General features: G+C 41.4%; 2 protein-coding genes across 2 annotated transcripts in view; both read right to left on the bottom strand.

Moving 5' to 3' along the window:
- On the bottom strand, nt 1-22,626 carry SNRK (SNF related kinase). Its single transcript, XM_018571940.1, has 5 exons — nt 21,947-22,626; nt 11,104-11,245; nt 9,834-10,046; nt 6,045-6,179; nt 1-1,447 (listed from the first exon to the last, which is right to left on the bottom strand). Exons 1-5 carry the CDS (start codon nt 22,533-22,535, stop codon nt 238-240), a joined length of 2,289 nt encoding a protein of 762 aa, XP_018427442.1. The 5' UTR covers nt 22,536-22,626; the 3' UTR covers nt 1-237.
- Nucleotides 22,627-23,477: 851 nt separating this feature from the next.
- LOC108799987 overlaps nt 23,478-26,452 on the bottom strand; it is a 52,780-nt gene continuing 49,805 nt past the window's right edge. Inside the window, exon 4 of the mRNA XM_018571939.1 lies at nt 23,478-23,759. Within this exon, the coding sequence (XP_018427441.1) occupies nt 23,703-23,759 (57 nt within the window). The 3' untranslated portion in view covers nt 23,478-23,702. The remainder of the gene's footprint in view (nt 23,760-26,452) is intronic.

Genomic DNA, 26,452 nt, shown 5'->3' with positions numbered 1-26,452 from the left:
TGGTTAAAACAAGTTAAAGTTACACAGTAAAAAAAAAAAAAATATATTGAAAGTCGGCAGAAGAGATAGTGATGTCTAGCAGCCTGCACAAAATAAAACATGCTGCTGATCTACCTGGGGAAAGAAAAGAAATAAATAATTGCCCATGAAGCCCACTTTAAAAATCAAGACAACACAATGGAATAAACAAAACAGCAAATGTCCCCAGCCATAAACAATGGCGTTTTACTGCCATTGTTATATGACATGGCAGCAACTGGTTTGACTAGCGGTACATAGAAGTCCCTCCTTGGGGTTCCGCTGAATATTCACAGAAATCGTTTTTTCACACAGAGGTAGCTGTAATACATTATTCTTAAAGTTCTTCTTCTTTAGACGTTCCAGTTCATTAGTGGCGTCTGACATTTGATCAGAAAATAACTTTATACCGCTGGGTGGGGCGGCTTTACTGGCACTACTATTAGAGCTTATGCACATCTTCCAAGTGGACTTCTCTTGTACTTTGACACTTGAGAAGGATAGGTTATTTTGGGGATCAATAATATACTTGGCCCCATTATGCAGTTGGGAACCTAAGCAAAGGCCCATTAATTTTAGGCTCTCTACAAGTTCTCCTGCACTTCTTGGTGACTGCTGCACTGGGTTACCAGAACCAGAGCAGGTGCGGGTGTTTCCAGATGAGTTGTTGGTGTTACCACTAGAGTTATTGGAGGGACTACCCCCTCCTTTGTTATCGCTTGGACTAGTTTTGTCAACACCTCCACTTCCATTGCTTGGTTTACCTTGGCCTCCCCCATCACCTTGATTTCCAGGTGGGCCTTCACTACTGTCTCGTCTATGCCAAGAATAGGTGAACCCGCTATCTTTATCTAGTCGCCTCCTGCTCTCAGAGTCATCATCACTAGTTTCTGAGCTGCTGCAACTTGACCCCCGACCCTGGCTTTTCCTCCTATGGTATCTTTTGTGTACAGTACCAGGGGATGCAATGTTCATTTTTAATCTACTTAGCTTAGGAGGAAGATTCTCATCCATATCAAACTCATCGTCAGACTCTCCTTCCTCAAAAATCTGGTTCAGTACTGGAGCGCTCTTTCTTGATGTAAGTCGGTTTGTTACAGAAGGTTTGCGACGTAAAACAACTTGTGAGGAAAGTGGAATGGGCTTCTTTTCTTCTTCATCTTCCTCTTCATCCTCTTCCACTCTGAAAAGGCATTTTCTACCACTAGTGGATGGGTTCACAGGAGGAATTCCTGAAGCTGCTGGACCAGCAAAATCTGGTACATCCTCTTTTTTCAGAGGCTCCACAAGACCTTTATTTCTATGGCCATTGAGCACACTCTCCGTGCTGCGAGCTGCGGTAGGTATAACAGCCACATGGGCTATTGGAGAAGCCGTCAGATCATCCTCCAAGTCTTGAGGAACATCAATCTTTGTGGGCCAGGACTGCCTACAGACAAGGAAAAAAAAAGCAAAGTTGTAAAAATCCAAAAATGTATCATGTCCAACCAGTAGAAGGGCCAGTGTTGACAGGTGTTTATTCGCTTCCAAACTGCTTCTCTCCACATACAAGTCTATAAGAATGCAAAAGACTATTGAAGCAGGTCAGAAGGAGGTCAACTGCACCTTCAATGACTTCTGAATGATCTCAGAAGCTTCTCAAATTGGTGTCAAGAGCACGCTGCATTTGGCCATCGATGTCCGTCAACACAGGCCCTTACTGTTTTCCAATTCTTTATTTTTTTTGTTGCCTAAATGATCTAGCTTTGAACCATCATGTTTTCTAGTTCCATTTTCATCTCCGATTTGTATAGGCAATACTTATATTTAACATTTTCTACATTTTCTTTATACATGTAAAAATTGTTCAACTAAATGATATACAAATCATTTAGGAATCTTCAGAATAGTAAAAGTACCATAGGTGGACAAACAACGGAGATGTTCTTGGATATATTTTTATAATATAATCAAGGGTCTATGTTCTATTTTTGTATGTTTTCTATTTGACTTTTCATCTTCTTCATTGTTCACAATAGGAACAGTCTTGAGAGTCTGGCCAGTCTCTGGGCCATACAATGCCATGCCTAGTTGCTATGATACAAATAAGCACTACAAAGACTTGGCAAGCACTTGTACATCAGCATTTTAAAAGACTTGATGAATACACAGAAAAATAAGACAGCTAATGCTGTAAAATTACTTGCAACTAGTAGTTTCACAGAAAATATTTTTACTCATAACACTGAAGAATGAACTTAAACATAATTATATAATAAAGTGCAAAGCTGCAATTTTTTGCAATTGCTTAAAAGGGTCAGTCTTCGCAAAACGGATATTAAAATTTTTGGCAAATGTTGTAGTGTCAAACCAATTCTGTGACTGTGTTCCTAGGTTTGCACATTATGCAGTGGCCACTATGAAGGGCTTCCACTCACGTTTATTTACTTTAAAATATGGAGAATGTAAAAGGGGGCATTAGACAACGCAAAAGCTAGGCTGCAACAGCCAAAACTCACAGGTATAGGGGAACAGAAACGATACCTATGGCAGCAGATATTGTCCATAGTGCTTCCAAGACATATAATAAGCCGGCAGCTGACAAACTAGGTTCCACCTTTAACTACATTGATTGGACTGACCCTTTAAATGGCAGATATTTAGCTTTTGTTAAAATACAAATGCGCCTTAGCTTTTGTAAACATTCAGACTACGGACGATACATATTCTCAATCTGGCTGCTTGTACTGTGAAGTAATTTATTCTGAAGGATCAAAAAAAATCTAAAGTCTGTTTTCAGTCAGTTTCTAACAGTTTAGAAACACCTGCTGTATATTTGTATCAAAAGACTGGAGGCAACCAAAATGTTGTTTTTTGTTTTAGAAAGTAATAGAAGAAACAAGGTTTGAGTGCTTCTGTTGTGAAATTTGAAGATGAACCTCTCCACAATGCCTATAGCTACAGAGGTGAGGAAGGACTGGTTTTAAAGTGCATTTACTGCTTGATAAGAATATGTAAACACTTGTGTGCATAGTCTGGACCCAGGTTTCATTTAAAATGTTATACCCGGATTACAAGCTCCTTCAGAATTACTAAAACTATGTAATGTGAGGGAATTTCTAAAAATCCATTTAATTTGTATTCCATCATGAAGGCCCCTGCACATTATACTTGTTGGTAGAACCAAGGCTGGATTCACACCTTTGTATATTTGGTTGATTGGTTTTCCATTGAAATCAGTACAAATGCATCAAAATGCATCTCAACGCCCGTTAATATGTGCGTTAATGCGCACTGACACACAATACAAACTGAACTGCAATATGCAACAAACTCCCACATCGGATAATATTAATGCTATTTGACATGAATTTTCATGCATTTCCATTGATTTCAATGAAAAACGCATCAGGAAAAAGATAAAATGTGTGAACTAGAGGTGCACCGAAATAGAAATTTCAAAACCGAAACGAAACCAAAATACAAAAAATTGTCAGGCCGAAACCAAAAATGTTTATTTTAATATTTTTTTCACATTTTTAAAATATTTTATTTTTTAATAAACTTTTACTTTTTTATATTTATTAATTATTTTTTTATTAAATATTAGTTTTTTACTTTTAGGGGCTTTGGGAAAATATTGGGGGTCTAAACAGACCCCTGATATTTCCCTTTTAAAATAATAGAAAAAGAGATTGAGGACACAAGAGTCCTCAATCTCTTTCTGCAGCCCCAGCACTCAATGAACAGGAATCACTTGAGTGTTCCTTTTCATTCATAACTTGAGAATCTGTGTGTTTACTATAACCACAATCATGAATGAGCAGGAGGTGATGTAGATCACTTCCCATTCATTCATAATAGAGGATATAGTACTGATCACTGAGCGCTGACTGCTTGTACCCGCTCTCCATCCTGACTCCGCCCACACACCGCTCTGCTGGACTCCAATAGGAGTCTGAGCGGTGTGGGAGAAGAGACGCCTGCCGCTCACAGCGTTCTCCTCCCGCAGCGCTCGGCTGGCTGTCACAGTTTCTTTCGCCCCGATGGGACACAGAGCAGTGCCCAGCGGGGAGGAAAGAAAGCAGGGATGCGCCGATGTGTCGGCAGGAAAATGGCACTTTCGGCATTTAGCCAAAAGTGCCACTTACGGCCGATATGTTTTGGCGGCCGATATATCAGTGCATCCCTAGTGTGAACCCAACCTGAAGGTGATTGCAGATTGTAACATCTTCAGCTTAATACTGTGCCCTTCTAACCACACCAATTCCAGACATCTTTTATGCCCCTGTGGCTTTTTTTTAATCAACTTATCTGCCATTGCATAGGCTCAAGTAAGTGGTGCTTAGGTATTCGAGAGCAAAGGGCAGATGGAGAAATTGATCAGGTGACTACTGCCTACTGAGCGTGATCAGTAAAAAAAAACCTAGGCCAACAGGTAACTGCTGCAATGCACCCTGAGAACATGATATAGCTAGAGAGGTTTAAAATGATTCCAATAGTCTGAGAGCTTTCTTAAATGGCCACTCTGCCCAAAAATGTAATGTAAACTTTAGGTAGGCGTGAAAACTTGCAGAGCAACTTATGTTTAAGGAACTTCCATGATCAGATCTGCTCACCTTTGATATTACCTACTACAGCAGTGTCCAGGTGTACAGCCAAAACATTAGGGGACAGCTGTTATGGTGATGACTGTCCAAGAGGACATTGCCCCTAACTTTGGAGATACTTCCTTTCACTTGGCTAGAAATACACTATAGGTATAAATGTAATGTGGACAGAAAGGGCAGCTTTGTATCAGCAGCAGGTGTTTAGGTCTGGGAACAGAAGAAAAGTGATCTCCCACTAAAGCACCACAGGGATGATAAGCTGGTGAGATTCAAACTCATTGGCATCTACTAAAAATGCAAATATCAAGTTTGGACCTATTGGACCGATAAAGCAATGCTAATGGGAACATGACTGTCATGTAAAGCTTGGTTTCCAGGCTGTGAGCACAAACATAACATCAAAGTTTATATACTTTCTATGGACATTGCCTGTGAGATGCTGTACACACATATACCGAGAATGCGGCCTTAAGTGATATTAAAGTCAAAATGTTTTTGAGCTCTTGCAATTGCTGATGAAATCACTTGCAATAAATGCTGCTCCTTGATGTTTAAAAGTTTAGCTCCATGCAGAATCAGCTGGTCCTCTGAGCACTGGCCCGGATATCCTGTTTTAGGGTGGCTCCTTTCCCTTGCAGTGTCCTATGGAGCCACCCTTGTGTGCACTAGTAAGCTGTGTGCATCTCCACAAACACACAAGAGATTGCACTGTCCCTTGTGATCATGTACTGGACTGGAGGTTCAGGCAAGCAGACCTGAGAGAGTTGCAACCAGCTGTTTGGAAACATGATGACTATAACCGCTTGGGCAAAAATGTAAAAAACAAAACAAAACACAAAACTGCCGGGCAATATATATTTGTTTGCTCTGGAAAAAACACAAAACACATTGAGAGCTTAATACTACTTTAAAAAAAGAGTGACAAACTGCATTCCATAATAATATATTTGCAGAACTGGAATAAAAAATACGTATTACTTATTTCCAATGCGCCTCAGCTCTATCTAGTGGCCATACAGGGGTATTACATAACATTCAAGTGGAAAAAAGAAATATACTGAAAACATTAATTTGTCCCTTTATTCGCACAGAATGAACGTTCAGAGATTCACAGGGTGAACTGCTATGCAAATTGTTTATAGATAGACTCACTCCTAAATAAAATAATGCCACACAGATGGATGTGGTCACACCACATGCAGTGACATACTGTTAAAAACCCAAACATTTTTGTATATGGCCATTCTGTGCAGTAGATCATTGGACAGAAATAAAAGAGAATATATGTCAAATGGCAAATGTTACAGAAGACAGATCTGCTAACACCACTTGATTCACATCCAACTTAAAAATAGACTGAAAAGTAACACTTTTTAGCACATTCCCCATTTACACAGTCAGCAGTGTCTCACTGATATGGTACACATAAATTTGTACCTAAACTGGGCTTTGATGTTACTGGGACTGGCAGAGCGGGCCTGTATCTCTTTTTCCTGTTTCTCTCGCAGAATCCTCTCAGCCAAGAGGAAGTAAGTTGCGGTTATGTGGTTGTATTTATTTGTTTCCAAGGCGCTGAAGAAGAAAAAGAAAAAAAACAGGAAACATGAGATTGCTCAAAGAACTGGAACTGTTTCAGCAACAAATAAAAGGCTACAAACAGTACTAGCTTCATATCAGAATACTGCAACTGCTGCCAGGTAGACTTGGAAATCATGTTTTTTCTGTGAATTATTCTTTAACTTGAACAGAATCTACCCATTTTTGGCTACATGTATCCAGCTGTACTATGGCAGAGTAAAATCTCTGTGGGAAAGTGAGACTGCCATATACACCCAGCACAAGTCTAGACTTGACTCACTTTTTGGGCCACAAAGTATACACCGCTGCATAGCGGTGCCAGCCAAAGGGCATCACAGAGCAGATTTTTCTGCACTGCCATTGACTGTCCACACAAGCAGAAGCATTGTGTTTAGAAACCAGTACACTTTTTTTTTCACTACTCGCTCACATGCTCCTCTCTAATGTCCAGCCAACATCGCTACCCACCTCTCTACTTCTCCAGCCTTCCTACAGCACGGAGGCCAGCTGCATGCGACATGGTACAAGGCATGGTACAGGGAGATGACCCAGATAAATATGACCCCAAAGCACAAAAAAAACAGCAGAAGCTGCTACTCTGAAGACGCAGAAATAAGCAGTATTTTTTAAAGAAAATATTTTGGAGCATATTAACAAAGCCTTTTTTTTCACAATGCTTGTTCTGAATACCTAATTTGATGCTGGTACCTTTAGATCTCCCATGACGTGTATTTTCACTGTTACATCCAAATTTGTTTAACTCCTCGCTATATGTTTGTTAAGTGTTCCCATTCAAGTAGCTTACTGAACAATGATTTTATAAAAAAATCGTATCTTTTTAGTTACCGTATTTTGCGCTCCATAACATGCACCTGACCATAAGACGCACCTAGGGAGGGTAGGGTCCTGTGTAGTTCCCGACAGCCGAGACAGGTGGCGCTGTGATTACAGCGCCACGGTCTCAGTGATCACACAGAGCAGACGAAGAACGGACGTTCTTAGTCTGCTCTACGGGCTCTATGGTGAGCTCCTATGCCGGACAGGATCGCCGCTGCTCCTTTCATACAAGTGATGTAATCAGATCACTTGTATGTAAACGAGCGGCGGACCTACACTATACATTTAGCTCTGCCTGTCTGGAGCAGGGCTAAATGTACAAAAAAACTACTCGCCCGGCGCCCGAAACTGCTTGTCCCGGGCGTACTCTAAGGGCAGCTTCTATTGCTTAGAATGGATGGATGTGGAAATAAGGGAATTACTGGAGGGACAAGACTGAGATACACAATGCACCACCCAATTCTTATCTTTTTTAACCACTTGTGAGGACCGGCAGCCCTGCGCATTTAGTTAACTGATAATGAAATGTGCCAGAACAGTACAGACATGGTTAATTATGGCAAACAACCCCTTAGCCAGCTCATAACCATTGCATAAGTGAGAACTAAGTAGGATTTTTCAGTCCTGGAGTTTTAAGAAAAAAAAGATAATTTAAACATGCAGTAACAATTTTTTTAAAACTTTTTTTTCCAAGTTGCAATGTAAATCGGAACAAGTAACAAACATAATAGTAGGTGTTATCCCAATTTGTCTGCAAAAGTGGAAATGCACAATAAAAAGAAAACAAATTCCCTAGTTACTGGGTCAGCTTCTAACACAAACTGTTGGTGCAGTGGGGGGGGTGGGGGGGTGAGGGGGGGTTACCTCCCACCCAGGTCTCCCCCACCACCTACAGAAACATGGTTGACCATTATACCCTATCCTGCTTTATTAATAGTATATCTTTCATGGAATCGTGTTCGAAAATCTCATTTTGATGTCCGACTATTCATATTGATTGTTGTGTACTGTTGTTGATCTTCTCTCAGACATTGTTTGGTTTTCTTTAATATTGTCCCTCACAATATAGTGGTTTTAGGTCTGTTAATCCCTTTTTTTTTTAAATTTACTTGTGGAAAAAATAAGTTATAAAAAAAATAAAAAATAAAACAATCCCTGCATTATTCAGAAAATGGTTATACAGGAATACCAATAGTCATCTTCATATGAACTTTTTTAGGGAACTGCTATAGTAGGAAAAAGGGCAACTGAGAAAGAGAAGGGTGTATACTCTATTTACCAGCACAGGTATGCATACTCCGATCTGGCCAGGGCCAAAAGCTTGTAGTCAGCCAAAATGGCTTATACTTGGGTATACCATGTGAAGCATATTCGCTGTGAGCTGCATCCTACGAAAAAAATTGGCACTTATGTCAGGCGTTGAAATAGTGGCACCAGTTTTTCCTTTGGCTCCTTAAAAGAGAACTAAAGTCAAACCTTTTTCTGCCTTCACTTTTTGTCTGTGTAACAGGAGTATATTTACCAATGTACTCCTGTGACCCAAAGTCAGCATATAGAGGGTACTCCCTGTTATCTGCTGACAACACAGAGCTGTGCTGCAGCCGGGAAGGATCCAGACAATATTGTCAGGATCTGCCCAGCTGCCTGACAGTTGGCTCTGCCTCTCCAGAGCCAGCGGTGCCCACCCTCTCCCCTGTCTGTACCTCTAATGAGCGCTGGAAAAGAGAGGGGAGGGGGGAATTACTGCGGGCAGTCGTGACTGACAGTAACTACTCACTGCAGGGAGAAGACTGTGAGCTAAGTAATCAGCATCTGCATGATCACTTAGCTGTCAGAATATAGAACTAACGTTAAGACCGCTTAAAAGGAGAACTATGAGATGAGTGATTTTCACTCATCCTCAAAGTTAGAGCCGACCTGTGACAACGAAACCGTCACACGTTGGCTCTATTGATCGGAAGTTGAGGGAACACAACGTCGCTCACTCACTTTCTAATCATCTCCCTGCAGAGAGCGGTGACTGTTAGTCACGGCTCCCCGCAGGGATTCCCACCTCCCCTCTGATCCTCCGGCACTGACTGGAGGAACGGATAGGGGTGGGCACAGCTGGCTGTGCCTCTAGATAGGCAGAGCCTGCTGTCAATCAGCTAGCTGGGTGGATCTCAACAGTATTGTCGGGATCCGTCCCAGCCTTGGCACTCTCAGTATATAGCTCGCTATATACTGAGCTTTGGGTCACGGAAGGATATTAGTATATGTCCTCCCATGACCCTTAAGAGAACTATGGGATAAAAAGGTTACCCTATAGTTCTCTTTTAATACCTAATCCCTAAAACAAGCCGTATTACTAATTAATCTTTTTTATGCTGCATACTTACCTTGTCCTGTGCTGGAAGCCTCTGTACTGATAGCAAGTACTGTGGTGCAAGCATGCACCTCCAAGATTTGGAAAACACAATAAACTGCTTCAAGCACAACACAATATTACAAAGACATGCTGCGGAGAGGAGGGGGACCTGGGAGGGAAGTAGACAAAGTGTGCCTATAGTTTAATCTTCTATTAAGCAGTGAATAATGTTGTGTAGTTAAGTCAGCTTCTGAAAATGCCATCTGCCTGCCTGCTGACCCACTAGCTTCAATCCTTTGCGTATAGTATATGGTGTGACTTCGGAGCTCCTTAAAGGAATAAATGTTTCCACAAGCCTCCGGAACTATGGAATAAAGAATCTGTGGGGCTTTCTGAGAAAGACTGTCCACAGCAAGCACATCATCTGGAACAACCCTTTGAGTGGAAAAAAAGCAAGAACTTACTCTACAATGGCATCTCGATCTGCTATGTCACCGAGAACCATCCGCTGTATGATGCTGTTATGCTCTTCCTCAGAGAGGTTCTTGTAGGACACTAGAGGAATGTTGTACTTTGTTGCAGGTGATGGGTCAACTCCTTGGAGCCAAGGATGGTTTTCAATCTCCTCTAAAGATGCTCTTCTCTTAGGATCTCTTTGTAGCATTCGAGTGATCAGACTGGGAATACAAAACATAATTCCTGAGCACAAGACAGGTCAAAGTCAGTAGATGTGACATGAAAGGATATAATAAAGTATTGCAGGAGATGTGAAGATACAGGCGATATAAAATGTGATGAACCACAACAGGTAGTGCCCAATTAAAAGCAGAGCAGGCAAAATGGTCCAAGATGCAGTTTAAGTTCCTAACACCGGTAAACTGCTAAACACCATATTATTGAATTGCATATAATTATTACCTACGTGTCATATGTTTCTTTTTTTAATGTAAAGCCATTCCTTAGCCTTACCACTCCCTGCCCAAATATAAACTAATTTACCTTACAAAACGCATTCTTGTGCTGTGATCCTGCCATTATTTCTCTACAAATATGAAATCAGTCTGATATTTTGTGTTCTCTCGTAGCAAATGCCAGTTCAATATTACATTGCTATTACAGCTGAATATAAGAGACTGCAGATTAGATTTTGCCCTGCCTCTTTTTTCTATATTTCAGCCATCATTGCAACTGTCAAATTGAAAATGAGAAATGTATGCTCCTATGCAGAGGATGATGGAGTTTTTTTGTTTTTTTTAAAAGGCACCATTCAGGCAGATGAGAGGATCAATTGGCCACAAGTTTCAAAGAAAGTGGTCAGCAACCTTTGACCTGCTATTAAGTTGAAACCCATGCACTGTGTTCCTGGACGTTCCCAAGCCCACCTAATAGGATCTTGAGTTCAAGTTCTTAGCTAAGCTTTTCCCACTGAACATCCCACCATTGGCTGCAAAAGACCCTCTGAATGGATAGTAGGTTGGACTTCTCTATGGCAGGGAGTCTTATATGAAGGTTAAAGCAATGAAGCTCATAATGACAGAATGGAGTTGGAATCTTCAGGAGCACACAAGAAAGTTGTTTTGTTATTATAAGGTAATAAGAGGTATCATGTCATACTTTCTCTAAGGAAAATGCTAAGGTTTAAATTCCATCAAAGGCTTACGGTACATGACTGTAAACAAGTCTGATATTTTAACCTGCATGTGATCTCACAGGTTAGGGAAAGCCATTACTTACTCTTTACACTCCTTGGACACATGCTTGGGCACAGTATATTTACAGTCCATGATCATAGTCAACGTTTCACTGTCGTTTGCTTCTTGGAATGGAGGAGTCCCACACACCAGCATGAAGAGGATTACCCCCAGACTCCAAATATCTGAAAAAAAAATTGATCTGTGTTAATATTCCAATCCAATGCTATGGCCTTCCAGGTGCCTCACATAAAATGTCCCAATGTGAAGCTCTGGGAACCCTTAATTCAGAATTATCACTTTCCATAACTAAATACTCTCATGATGATCTGTGGTAAAAAGACCTTGTAGCAAAGGATGTCATTTAATAGGGAAATCTAGAAAAGTTAGTATTTCCTGGCACTCAAGTGGACATCTATGGAAATGGGTGTACAGTACGAGTATAGTAAAACAGTGTGGTTTAGGCGGATGTCTCATGACGTTCGCAGGTTACCAATATCTTTTTACATCTAAGTAACATTCCTATTGCTAAAGCCTCGTACGCATAATATTTTTCTCAAAGAGGAAGTTAAATATGCAGTTTGGAAATAGATTCTTTAAGATGAAAAATAAACCCTCAAGATTTCAAAATGTTAGTTTCACCCAAAGTTGACATCTGAATCACATGCCGACTTCTTTTATCTCACACTGCACTGGCAAGACTTCTTCACAACATTCCGCCTTCAACTCATGCTCTTAGACCATGTTTACACAAAAAGATTTTCAGTGTGCGATATATTGTTAGTGTGCAGTTAAGTGCATTTTATGTGTTTCCTAGGCATCTGTAAGGACATGTTTAAAGAAGAAGAACTCTGGGCAGAAAATTCATAACCATTGCAGTGGAGTTACCCCCTCATTGCACGGGTTAAAAAGGAGAACTATTGGAGAGTTAAAACTACTCTTCCTAATACTTAGAGCCGGCGTGAGACACTGCATCTGCTCCACCCATCCCATACGTGCATTGCACCCATACGTGCATTGCATGCAGCTCCCTCACATGTCCTGTAGAGGTGTCTGGGTGGGAATGACTTCATTCTGGCTCCCGGCACCTCTACAGGGTGCACGAGGGAGCTTTTTCACCTGACATACATACTGAGCAAAGAGTGCCTATCGTGCAAACTTCCCATAGAAGTTACATATCAGCACAAAACTGAACAAACCATTCAAGATGTTTCTAACAAATCTAGCAAAAACCCCAATGGCTGGCGGAGATCTTTTGGAACGATTGCCTTTCCAATATAGATTTTCGCAGGTCTATATCCTTTAGACCGGTGGTTCTCAACCTGCGTAACCTCAGGACCCACATTTGTTCTTGGTCATTAAGTCGCCACCCAAGTCGCACTGCAAAAGGAACGCACGACATTGAGGTACAGCACGTTCCGATGCGGTGTACAAACTGTGGGTGGGAGATGCGTTTGGGGTACCATTCAAATAAATGGCACCGCAACACATCTTCTGCACCAGAAGGCACAGTAGGTGCGATTGCGTGGTACAGTGCGTTAATCGCACGGTACTGTGCGATTAAGGCACTGTACTAGTGGAAACGGGCCCTCAGAAACACTGACATACAGACACACACTCACAGACATTCACACACCTACACACACCAAAATGTTTCATTTAAAAAAAAAAATTTGTTTAAGATCCCCATAGTCTACCTTAAGAGAACTGGAGTGGATCTTCAGCCTGGGGTCCAGTGTGGGCTGCTGTGTTGTGACAGAGCTCCATCCATATGTATATTGCTTGTAAAGCCCCTTTGTGTGGCTTGTAGGAGGTGTCAGGAGCAAGAATGTGACATCACTCCGGTCCAGGCACCTCTACAGGGCACGCGAGGGAGATTTAAGCAATGCATGTATGGATGGAGCTCCCTCACGGCCATAGCCCCATCCTATCCCACCTCAAGCTGACACTCTGGCACTGGGCAGCATATTTTGAATAGCCGCTTGTCGAGAGAACCGACAGTGCTGTGCTAGGGGGAGGCTGAGGAGCCTCTCACCTAGAAAAGTGGAAGGCATGCCTCGACCCACTGAATATGGTGTAGCGACCCACTTTTGGGTCACGACCCACCAGTTGAGAACCAAGGCTTTAGACTCTATGCATTTTGTAAATGATTTGTTTAAAGTGATTTGTTTAAGGTGATCCTGCAAGTATCTGTGCTCGCCTTCAAATCAGTTCCTAGGGTGTAGCAGAGATCTGTGTCCCAGGCTAGATAACCCAACACCTCCTCATATCCATAACATAGGGGAGAGGTGTTGAGTACTCTTAACACACCATCTATGGTACCAACATTTAGATATAGCAAAACGCTTTCAATGGTATAGTTGGAACAAAATCCATCAAATGAGAGATTCTTTTTCTAAGTTTAGATATGCTTTAGGCCCCACCCTCTGCTGCAACCAAGTCCATCACCTGTAATTCAGTTGTTATATACCAATGCCTCTGTGGTCCTTAAATTTGAACTCTGGGATACGCTAATATTGTCTACATGCAAGAGGCATGTGTATTCCTACGTGAATCTTTGGGTCATTTTGTGTTTTATTCCAGATCTGTGCAGTAGTCCAGAGCGAAAACGTTGCCTCTGCAGGAGCTTGCTGTAAAAAAAAAACTGCTACTCTTTGTCCCGGTTGACTGGTCTTGTATCCAGCCATTTTCTATAGTTTGGCAGGCAGCCTATAGTGGGACGGCCTGCTGAGTCCCTCCCACAGCTCTGCGCAGCACAGTGATGATGTCACCACTACCTTTATAAAAGGTAAAATCATGGTTTGTAAAAGGTATTTGGTGCACACAACCTGGATTTATATATGTTGTGGCCATTGAGGAATACATTTAAACAGAGAGCATCTGTTCCCAGAGTTGAGCTCTAAAAGGTAACCTGTAGAAACATATGGTTGCAACAATTGCAGACCTTCTGAAAATGCTAGATGTCTGGCTATCTGACTAATATTTTTTAGACCTTAACCTAAAACAAACATGGGGATCAGGAGAATCAGAGTGAAGTTAAAATGCTGCATGCTTGCTCCAAGGCAGTTAACTGACAGTGCTAAAGCCACTGAATTAACATGACAGCTGGGGAACTAGAATTTCAAGGAGATATCAGCTAAGGCAGCCTATGTACTTTCTCATGAATTCATAAGCGCTGGTGGACATAAACTTTATAGTACAGCAATAATTTTAAATGTATTTTAAAATGGGAAACTCACTGTGTCATTCTACACAAACTGTCATGCATATGATGCTAGATATATAAAAGGCACACAGACAAAAAAAAGAAATCACAAAGAAAGCAGATACGCAACAGGTAGCACTGAAAAGATGACAACTAGACCTAATAGAATATAAGGCAACTAGTAAATCCAGACAGTAAACTGCTAATGCTATCCAGAAAATACTACAACTATGGTAAAGTCATCATGTTGACAAATTGTATGTATACCTAGATAAAGTAGAGAAAGGTTAGAACCCCTGCTAGGATTTTATTGCGGTCTGTATTCCCTATGCCATCTAAAACTGAAGTAACCTGAATTCTCTGTAATCCACTGCAGCAAGATCCCACACAGCCCCTTGCATGTGCGGAGGTTGTGCACTTTAATAGGAGCACATCAGGCCATCCTGCACAAATACTCCCAACTAGAGTTTTAGGTGCCACGGCTGTGGTGTGGTCTGAATTATGCAGAAAAGGTTAGCACCCTAGTGTAGGTGTTTTTTTCCTTTAAAAAGGAGAACTATGAGGTGAGTGCTTTTCACTCACCTCATAGTATAATCCAATGAAACAATTTGCCTTGCCAAAAGGGTCTTGCAGGACCATCAAACACTGTGGCTTTTTTAATAGGATTCCTCATTAAAGGAATAATCAAGTGCACCAGTTCTTGGTTTTTCTTCATGCTGATGGACAACAAGCTGCATCTGTGAAGACCAAGCTGAAGTGCCCCTGGATAAGCAAGTATATATACACAACGCAAGAGTCCCGATGTGGAACATGTAATACAACACATATGCGTACAAAGATTTCATAAGCTTGCACATAAAGCAGAACTCTGTTGTAGACCTTAGTTTGAAGTCCAGGGCCCACTGCAGCTGTGAGCAAAAATCCAGAGGTCTAAAAAGGCAAGAAACAGGAGTTGTTTAGACTGAAATTCTGTATGCACTACACTTTACAGTACAGAGTATTAAAGTGACACTTCTCAGGAGTTAAATCTTTAAAATAAACCAAGCAAAGTGCGATGGCAGATCTTTTGGCAAGTGGATTTCTTGGCTTCTAACATTATGGGTATCACAGAGTTGGAGAGGTCCCTGTCTTTTAAGAACTAGGCTTCAACAGCCATGCTGGTAAAGCTATTGACTCTGAAGCAGGATGGTTAACCGCTCCTTGGGACCACTGGAGAGCCCATAGAGCCTATGCCATGAGTCTGATCACTAGAATGCCTTCAACCTCGATTCTGCAGAGCAAGAAAGGAGTTTTGGGGAGGAAAGGCGTAGATACAGCTAAATAATCTCAGTAACTGGAGACAAACCGGCTTAGTTTTTAGTGGTTTGTTGTTTGCTAGGAGGTCCATGTCTGGTATCCCCCACCTGTGACACAGATTCTGGAACACTTCCAGGTGTAGTGACCTTTCCATGTACAGGCACTTCCTGCTGAGAAAGTATGTTTGCCAATGATCTATGTCAGGAATATGAATGGTTGAATGACTGTTTCCTTGACAGGAGGTCCTCCAGATACCCCACAATAGGGATGCCCTTGCAGCAAACCAAGGCAAACTAAGGGGCGAGAACCTTGGTGAATACACAGGGTGTGGAAGACAGACAATGGCAGCTTGGAATAGAATCCCTGAAAGCTTTTTGATACAGGAACAAGGGTGATAAGCCCCTGCTCCCAGGGCTACATAAAGGCCTGCCAATCTGAGCAATGACGGAGGCAGATTGGAAGACATAAAGCGTGGAGGAGGCAAGGAACAGAACTCTAGTTTGTAGTCCATTGAAACTTTCCTTATTCAGGCATCACTGTGGAAAGTGAGAGTGCCCTTTTATACCATGAAGGCTTGTCCCGCAGCACATTACAACCAAAGCACTCTCTGCATGTGCACTGATAGGAAACCCATACAGGAAATAGGACAGGAGAAATCAACCAACTTATTTACGCAGTAGTACACCACCGAAGGCTTAAGGCCCCTTTCACACAGCTTCTGCGATTGGGTCAGATATGAGCAGCCTTGTGTAAATGGATGGGTGTCCGTTTAGCCCTGCCTAAGGCTTGTTCTGGAAAAACAGACGGATCAGAGATACGTTTCGCCGGACCAGATCGGATCGGGGGTAATCTGATGTAAACAGACATGTCCATTTACATCTGATTCCCCATAGACCAACATGGAGTCTGGTAATTGCAGTTTTTTCCTCCATCGCAAGCTGAAGTTGTACAGACATAGATGTCACAATGGAAACAGAGAGCTGCGAGCGAGCGCAGAGCGGGAGAGCGAGCTGAGAGAGAGAGAGAGAGAGAGAGCGCGAGCGAGCTGAGAGAGAGAGAGAGAGAGAGAGCGCGAGCGAGCTGAGAGAGTCTGAGAGAGAGAGCGCGAGCTGAGAGAGAGAGAGCGCGAGCCGAGAGAGAGAGCGCGAGCCGAGAGAGAGAGAGCGCGAGCCGAGAGAGAGAGCGCGAGCCGAGAGAGAGAGCGCGAGCAAGAGCTGAGAGAGCGAGAAAGAGCTGAGAGAGAGAGCGAGAAAGAGCTGAGAGAGAGGAGCGCGAGCTGAGAGAGAGAGCGAGAAAGAGCTGAGAGAGAGAGAGCGCGAGCTGAGAGAGAGAGCGAGAAAGAGCTGAGAGAGAGAGCGAGAAAGAGCTGAGAGAGAGAGCGAGAAAGAGCGGAGAGAGCGAGAGAGAGAGAAAGAGATGAGAGAGAGAGAGAGAGAGAGTGAAAGAGCTGAGAGAGAGAGAGCGAGAAAGAGCTGAGAGAGAGAGAGCGAGAAAGAGCTGAGAGAGAGAGCGAATTTAGTATAACGTAGATATCACTATGTAGTCACTATACAAACAGTAATGAAGTGGCTTAGTTCCAGGACACATCATTAAAAGTTCAAGAAGGCAAGCTGAAAAATATACAAAAAGACAAAGAGGGTCTCGATAAATTAGGGGTAGGGATATTTGATGAGATGGGATGGTTAATGTAATTTTCCATTTTGAACAATAGAGTACAGCTTATAATTGGTAAAGTCTTAGAAACTGACATTTCCACAAAAATCAAACAAATTGTCTCGTTTACGGTCTGTATAAATAGTTACAAAGTTTGAAAATGTATGGCTCTCAGAGAAGTCAGGATAAAAGATTAATTTAAAATTAATGAATCTCTATAGTCAGAACGCTTTATAAGAATGGCTCTCTCAATGATAGGCTCTAATGTTCCCATTCTAAATATAGCACCTAATTCTTCACATCTGTTCTCAGAATGTAGAAAATGCAATTTAGATAAAGCCTGAAAGGAAAACCAAGGGAGTTATTAGAAGGGTACCATTCTAATAATTGGAGTGGAATTCATTTAGATCTTTTTTCTTCTTCTGTACATAAAGATTAAAAAAAAAAAAAAAAAAAAAAAAAAAAAAAAAAGTTTGGAAAAAAGTAAACCTGATGGCCGCATTGAGCAACTCTGGTAAGTGATTATTTTTAATGCCACCAATCAATTAGCCGCAGGGGATCTCTGTAGCCAATACACATTTTTGAAAGAGGGGAAATTCTGGTAAAATCTGGTGCAACCTAGAGTCAAAGTTCACCTTTCAAATAAAACCTTTTTGTGCCCTGTAAATATAACAATGCATGCAGGAAAATGTGTGCTCAATATATTAGTGAAACATCAAGTCAGGCGTTAATATAAAATGGTACCATTTTCACAAGACTGCAATTGCAAAAAATGCATAAGGTTGCAGCAGGATAACGGTGCCCACACCCCTTACGATAATCACAGGAAATCCTGCGATCGTACGATTACCGTAAGGTGTGTGGGAGCCGTGCGACCTCTGCTACTGTAAGAACAGGAACCATACCGCACTCATTACCGGGATTCCCACTTGATGAAGATGGGTGCTCGAAATGACTGCGGATGGCACCGCCACACATGAACAATAGAAAAATGTCACCAGCACACCATAAGTTGAAAAAGCAAAATATTTTATTGCCAATAGCTGTATCTCATTGGCTTGCAAAATATTTTATTGCCAATAGCTATCTCATTGGGATCCCAATGAGATACAGCTATTGGCAATAAAATATTTTGCTTTTTCAACTAATGGCGTGCTGGTGACATTTTTCTATTGCTCTGCTACTGTGAGGTTGCACGACTTTAATCTTAGGAACATGTTCGAAAACCCGCCGAGAATCGTACGATTGTCGGTGGGTGTGTAGCATGTTCGTAAGATAAAAGCCGGATGGGCCTGTGTGCGCTAGCGCACACTGCCCGTTTAGCATTGCGGTCATCGGAAGCCCGCCCCTCGGGGGGCGCAACTTGCGATCATCGCAAGTACGATCTGCCTGTCCAAGATAGGCAGATCGTACGTTTTTAAAATTACCTTACAACCATCGCAAGACAAAAGTCTTGCGATGGCTGTAATGTGTGTGCACAGCAACAGGCTGCCACTGACAGCAAACAGTTCCAGTCTTTCCCTCCCCTGGACGGCGTGGGGAAGAGAGTATGACCTGCCTATGGTGCCTCTTCAATTCAACATGTTACCCTGCAGTAGGTTTTATACAAAGTGCCATAGGTCAAAAGAACCAAATCTGGCTTTCTATTTACCATTCTCAAGCAGCCAAATCAATGAAAAATAACAGCTGGTTAATTTGGGTTATTTGGCATTGCTAATTGGCCTCTCCCTTTTAAAAGTCCATACACAAATACTTTTGGAGCAAACCAAATTACCAGTAACTGTATGTGTTGCCATGTATGGGCAACACACAGCAGTCCTGGTCAACTATCTACCTAGACAGTCTACGGAGCATGTTGCATACTAGCAACTGAACACTGCTGTGGGTTAATTTTTATGGTTGAGCAATACTAGTGCATGGTTTCCTAGCTGCTGTAGACACAAGACATTAGTATACATTTATGGGATAGTCTCACTCCTTGACACCCCCCAAGATTCCACCAGGTTCCATCAGCTTGACCACCACTTCCTGAATTAGATGACAGACTAAAATGACCAGATGACATCAGCACCAAGGCAGAAGAGAAGACATGCCTATGGAACTTTGAAAGTGAGGTGCTTTAGGACTGGATCCGAGGAAGGATGAATGGTAGAGTAGAAAGAACAATACATTATGTAATTTGGGAACCTCTTCTTTAATTAGTTTAAATATTATGTATTAATATCTTATATTTGCACGGAAATTGTAAAAACTGCATGGCATGGCTACAAGCATGCATGCACATGGTAAACACAGTTTACAGAACAAAGCACACACACACCAACTTGATTATTTCAGATGATATCAGCTAATGCAGCAGCTGTTGTCATGGCAACAAATGATGTCACTCTCTTTATATTAACAGTGAGCACAGAAAAGTAATGCAAAGCAGACAGAAAAATATTAATGTACTGCACTAGTTTTTCTGCATTTCCTTATCTAGGCTCTGCTCCAAAAGGCAACAAAATTGCACTTGCTGAGCAGAAAGCCAAGAAACCAATTACATTTGGATGGGCTCTAATAAGCGATACATAAATGAAGATTAAAAATAATGTTTACACCATAAAACTAACAAAATGTTCATTATAGTCATATGAAAGAGTTTATATTTGCATGATTACTGTATTATTTGGAAGTTGGCTGACAAAATGGGCAAGCAGCCTGCATAACAATGACAGAAAACACAACGTATTGAAAGCCATTTAATAAAATCAAGAAATAATCAGTTTTTTTGTCATTTTGCATTTCTTCATGCAGGAAAGAAACAAGCAAGCTTTAGAATCTTTGCAGGCAGAGATCTTCAATAGTAACAACTATTTCTGTATGTGTTAAAGAAGCTGGAGACCAGCAATTCCATGGTGGCAAGAGCATTGTTTTCCTTTGATTGTAACATACGGACACTGGAGTCAATAATTGTATAGACTGGACCAATACCCATGAGAATAAAGCCAAGGTATGAACAAATAGCTCTGTGGTATCACCAAAACACAGTGGACAGGCAAAGTATGAGCCAATAGTAATCTACACGCATTGGTGGACTCATCCACATACAATGTAATGATATACAATCCAATGTCCTCTGTGATATATATAGATATATAGATATATAAAGCTATGGTCAACAGCATCTCGCAATGCTATGATAACTCACCTGGGAGGCATTTTCTCTAGTAACTCATCTAGACTGCATACGGCTGCAAAAGGACCATACAGCATGCATCCCGGCGTACTTCTCTGGCTGGGATTTGCATACATACCCATACAACCACGATTTCAGCCAGCCTATCAAGGATTTGTAGCAACTGGCTACAGGCTGTTGTACAGTTCACCTGTTACTCCCAGCTAGAAAAATACACCAGGATGTACGCTATACAGCCCTCTTGCAGCTGTGTTCAACATGTTTAAACTTCCCCAACTGGAAGTTTGAACAGCCTCAACTGTACTTATCACACATGCACCTAAAGTGACACTAAACTCAGGAGTTAAAGCTTAAAAATGCATTAAATTGCCTTAACTATTAAGACAAATTTGTATTAAGATTGTAGTCCATCACAAGAGGGAGCTTGGAGTGGTGACTACTTTACAACACACAGGGACCATGGGGAACAAAAGTAGCCCCCCTCCAGAAGGAAGGACAGTGTCAGCGCCAGTTCAGAGATGATTTGAGGCTTTACAGCCGAGTGATGCACAAATAAAATACATTTCTCTTAATAGGGTACGTAAAGACATTAAGTTTTAACTCTTGTGTTTAGTGTCACTTTAACATTTATATATAGAAGAAACATTGCTATATAAATCATGAATAATAATACTACTGATGTCACCAGAACATGTTATCCCCATTGGAGCATTCCCCCTCACCTTTTGTTCTGGTGACAAATATATTGCATTTACCATTATTTTGGGGTCAATTTGTAAACAATTCCCAAGTCATTAGCTCTGTAAATGTTCATTCTGTGCAAATGGATGCACAAAACAAATGTTCTTGTATATTTCTTTTAGAAATATGAAATGTATTTTCGAATGTAACCTTTTACTACCACATTATGGCCACTCGAGGGAGCCAATACCTAACTCTAAGACCCCATTCACACTGAGCGACATGCAAATCGCGCGACTTTGAGCGACGTTGAGCGACGAGCGACGTTGAGCGACGTGTCGCGCGACATCGCGCAACATCTTCCTATTGGGCTGTATGCAATCGCTCTAAAAAAGGGTCATGTAGAAGCGACAAGCTACCAGCGACGAGCTACAAGCGATATTGAGCGATATTGAGCGACATTGAGCGACGAGATGTGAACAGCTACATTGAATTGTATTGGTGAAGCTACATAGAGCGATATAGTGCGGAAATATGAGCGATATCGCTACAAAAATCGCGCGATAAATCGCTCAATGTGAACGGGGCCTTATGCTCCTCAGCTCCACCTAGTGGCAGTATTAAAAGAGAACATTCAAAAATGCCTTCCACTCCACTCATAAGGAAAATATATAAGAACATTTGTGTCGTGCATCCATTCACACAGAACAAACATTCACAGAGCTTTGCAGGGCCAATAGCTCTACAAATTGTTTATAAAAAGACCCCTTTGTGTCTCAGTAACAACGATCAGCAGCACAAAAAGAAACTTTACATGAGCTTATTCCTTCTCAATTCTATACAAAAAAAGCATTTTATGGTGTATATACCTACCTACTGCAGGAGCATCATATTCATCCCCAAGAAGTATCTCCGGGGCCGAGTAAGCTAAGGATCCGCAGCTTGTGGTTAGCTTTTTCCCAGGCTGAAACTTGTTGCTAAAGCCAAAATCTGTCAGTTTTACAAGTCCCTGTTTCTCAAAGAACACAACGTTCTCTGGTTTGAGGTCCCTGTGCACCACATGTAATTTATGACAGTAGGATATCGCATGCACAATCTGAGCAAAGTATTTCTTGGCCAGATCCTCGCTGAGGCCTTCCTCGTGTTTCATTATGTAATCATACATATCGCCTCCATCGCCAAGTTCTAGAATGAGATACAATTTGGTCTGTGTGTCAATCACTTCGTACAGACGAACAATGTTGGGGTGTTGCACCAGTTTCATGCATCTGACTTCTTGAAAAAGATGCCCAGTAGCTAAGGAGTCTAATTTGGTCTTGTCGATTACTTTCACGGCTACCTTTTCACCTGTAAAGACATGACGAGCAAGTTTGACAACTGCAAAATGTCCTCGGCCCAAGGTCTTATCAAGATCATAAAGTCCAGCGATCTTCCCATCATATCCTCTCTTGAAACCAGCCATGCTGAAGCCACGTCCTCAGATTGCAACCGTTAGATGACTTTCATAAGAGAATATCCGATGCCAACAAGGAATGCATTTTCATTGCCGCTAGGCACATCTGAATGAGAGAGGGAAAAAAAAAAGTTTTAGGAAAAACCAACACTAAATGCATTTTAAATCAGTGAAATTATGAAGTCATGAAAACAGTACTGCACTAAAAGACTGTTATCCACACGTTAGCATTTTAAACACGTTTGTAATGCATACACGTATGCCACATGCCTATAAAAACTACCCCCCTTAGGGAGTACATGCCAAACACCAAATTATATAGACAAAAAACACACCGCTGCCATGATGCTAGTTACAAAAACAGAGAAAAACTGAAGACCAGTGGAAGCTTTGCCAGAAAGTACAAAGAAGCCAAAAGCTCACATGGACAAGTTTTACTGTAAATTAGTCCCCAGAGTCGCTTAAAAAAAGAATCTACGGAATAATCAGCAGGCTGCACGTTCCGGTATGCCTCTCAGCCAGCCTCCTCACTGCTGCAGCATATATCTCTGATGGCCAGAGCTTGAATTTTCATCACCGATGGTGGGTAGGTAGACCATCTTTGCAGTCACCAAGTAATACCCCCAGGCTAGGATCTTTTTACACAGGGCATTTTCTTCTTTTATTGGTACTCACTTGGCGCCGGGTATTGTGACAATGTATATATATGTTTATGAGAGGACTGTATTTATGTATATGACAAGGTAAAAAATGGGGCCAAAAACTATAACGAGAAAAGCTGCCTCTTTGCCTCTGCTGCCGATAGGACCAGGCCTATTGGAAAAATCCAGACTGTCTGACCACTGATGCTAATTATAAAGAGAAAAGCTGCCTTTTTGCCTCTGCTGCCTATAGGACCAGGCCTATCGGATAAATCCAGACCTTCTGACCACTTTCATGCATCTGACTTCTTGAAAAAGATGCCCAGTAGCTAAGGAGTCTAATTTGGTCTTGTCGATTACTTTCACGGCTACCTTTTCACCTGTAAAGACATGACGAGCAAGTTTGACAACTGCAAAATGTCCTCGGCCCAAGGTCTTATCAAGATCATAAAGTCCAGCGATCTTCCCATCATATCCTCTCTTGAAACCAGCCATGCTGAAGCCACGTCCTCAGATTGCAACCGTTAGATGACTTTCATAAGAGAATATCCGATGCCAACAAGGAATGCATTTTCATTGCCGCTAGGCACATCTGAATGAGAGAGGGAAAAAAAAAAGTTTTAGGAAAAACCAACACTAAATGCATTTTAAATCAGTGAAATTATGAAGTCATGAAAACAGTACTGCACTAAAAGACTGTTATCCACACGTTAGCATTTTAAACACGTTTGTAATGCATACACGTATGCCACATGCCTATAAAAACTACCCCCCTTAGGGAGTACATGCCAAACACCAAATTATATAGACAAAAAACACACCGCTGCCATGATGCTAGTTACAAAAACAGAGAAAAACTGAAGACCAGTGGAAGCTTTGCCAGAAAGTACAAAGAAGCCAAAAGCTCACATGGACAAGTTTTACTGTAAATTAGTCCCCAGAGTCGCTTAAAAAAAGAATCTACGGAATAATCAGCAGGCTGCACGTTCCGGTATGCCTCTCAGCCAGCCTCCTCACTGCTGCAGCATATATCTCTGATGGCCAGAGCTTGAATTTTCATCACCGATGGTGGGTAGGTAGACCATCTTTGCAGTCACCAAGTAATACCCCCAGGCTAGGATCTTTTTACACAGGGCATTTTCTTCTTTTATTGGTACTCACTTGGCGCCGGGTATTGTGACAATGTATATATATGTTTATGAGAGGACTGTATTTATGTATATGACAAGGTAAAAAATGGGGCCAAAAACTATAACGAGAAAAGCTGCCTCTTTGCCTCTGCTGCCGATAGGACCAGGCCTATTGGAAAAATCCAGACTGTCTGACCACTGATGCTAATTATAAAGAGAAAAGCTGCCTTTTTGCCTCTGCTGCCTATAGGACCAGGCCTATCGGATAAATCCAGACCTTCTGACCACTGATGCGAACTATAAAAGAGAAACACTGCCTTTTTGCCCCTGCTGCCTGTAGGACCAGGCCTATTGGATAAATCCAGAACTTCTGATCACTGATGCCAACTATAAAGAGAAAAGCTGCCTCTTTGCCTTTGCTGCCTATAGGACCAATAGGCCTGTAGGACCAGGCCTATTGGATAAATCCAGACCTTCTGACCACTGATGCCAACTATAAAGAGAAAAGCTGCCTCTGTTGCCTATAGGACCAGGCCTATTGGATAAATCCAGACCTTCTGACCACTGATGCTTAGAAGGCTTTGAACAAAACTAGTCTCTTTTGTTAAAAGTCAAATACAAAATGGAGAAAGATGATTTACATCTGCCAAATGGTGGCAGCATATTCAGCAGTAAGAGCAACAGAAGAGGGGAGCAGCCCCCCATCACTGGGGCTTAGTCACCAGTGGGATCTCTGCAAGCTTTGTTCTTTCTCTTAATAACTATGGATATTTATTTAAATTACACAATTATAACATGCAAATGCAACATTACATTCCACTCATTGCACTTGGTAGGGGAATGCATTTAATTAAAATAAGAATATTCATGTAATAAGAATAATGATACTTTCAATACAAAAAAAAAAAAAAAAAACACCCCCCGGAGTCAAAAAAAAAAAACACTCCCGGAGTCAAAAAGAAAAAGCATTTTGCAAGGATTTTTCCTAGGTTAGGAAAAAAATACAGGATGATAAAACAGTTAATACAAATACCAAAAATTTACATGATGATTTCTTTATGAGATGTACAATCTGTACCAGCCAAGTAAACAAAGGGAGAGATTATATTTTAAATCAATGTCTGTCTGTTCTATAATAAGCAGGTTTGGTCATTCAGAATGAGCTCCCATCATGCACTGATGTCCCATGTTCTAGTGAGAAAGTAATTATTATTGTTATGAATGGAAGTATTCATGGATGTCTGCCTAAAAGAAAAAAAAAATACTATTTTAATATTGATATGTCATAGTGGTGGTCTCCTTGTGAAAAAAAGGTTGTCCTAAAACAACATTATTATATATTTATGACGTTTTTTTCCCCTTTCTTCATGCCACCCAAACGGTCTCAATTAAAAAAAAAAAAGGGTCTAACCTTGCCTTAGCTTCTCCCTTGGCGGTTATTTATTTATTTATTTAAAAACATAATGCCAATGAAGATCCACCCCCCATGTAGATGGTGTGCATGCCTAGTGCTAATGAGTACCCTTCCTACTGGTTGTGGACAGGCCTAATGCGAATGAGGAACACCCATGCTGGAGCTAGTGGGGGACACGGCTTAATGCTAACAAGGGTCTTTCATGCTATTGGATTACGATTGCTGCACCTGGTTTCACATTAGGTGGAAAATAAAAATGCAGGTTGAATTCAACAATATTCTTGTATGCAATTGTCTTTTCTTCCATATTCAATACTGCAACAAACTGCTGCAGATTTCCATACATTTTGGTCACTCTAAACTGAACCAATGTGCACATTTTAATTAGAAAATATTAAAGCCTGTATAAGCGGCACAGAATTTCCATCTGAGCAATTCCATAATTAAGTAAACCTTTGGAACCATGCGAGTTAACTTTTACTAGGCTGCAGAACAGGGAGAATGTTTGCAGACTGCTGACACATAAAGGCAACCGATTTAAGAATTAATATCATCCTGTTTAACTGCTATTTTTACATTTGCTTCATTCTTCACGAGTCACTATATCTCTGCCAAGAGTGGGTGGACATCAAACATTCACAGGAAGCACTAATGTATATATTTAGGTGTTTCAGTGTACGAATGATAAAATAATTCCACAAAAAAAAAAAAAAAAAACCTCGAACACCACCACAGCTTAAT

The sequence above is a fragment of the Nanorana parkeri genome, unplaced genomic scaffold (assembly GCF_000935625.1).
Source record: "Nanorana parkeri isolate BGI_ZX_2015 unplaced genomic scaffold, ASM93562v1 scaffold1872, whole genome shotgun sequence".
NCBI classification, from domain to species: domain Eukaryota; kingdom Metazoa; phylum Chordata; class Amphibia; order Anura; family Dicroglossidae; genus Nanorana; species Nanorana parkeri.
This window is presented reverse-complemented; position numbering and strand designations above follow the sequence as displayed.

What these genes read in the sequence shown, in the direction of transcription:
- SNRK (XM_018571940.1), bottom strand. Translation starts at nt 22,535, where the DNA reads ATGGCTGGTTTCAAGAGAGGATATGATGGGAAGATCGCTGGACTTTAT. An exon ending in GTGTCCAAGGAGTGTAAAGA is followed by an intron (nt 10,047 to 11,103) that starts GTAAGTAATGGC and finishes TTGTATTCCCAG; the next exon opens with TCTGATCACTCGAATGCTAC. An exon ending in AACATCAAAGCCCAGTTTAG is followed by an intron (nt 1,448 to 6,044) that starts GTACAAATTTAT and finishes CCTTGTCTGTAG; the next exon opens with GCAGTCCTGGCCCACAAAGA.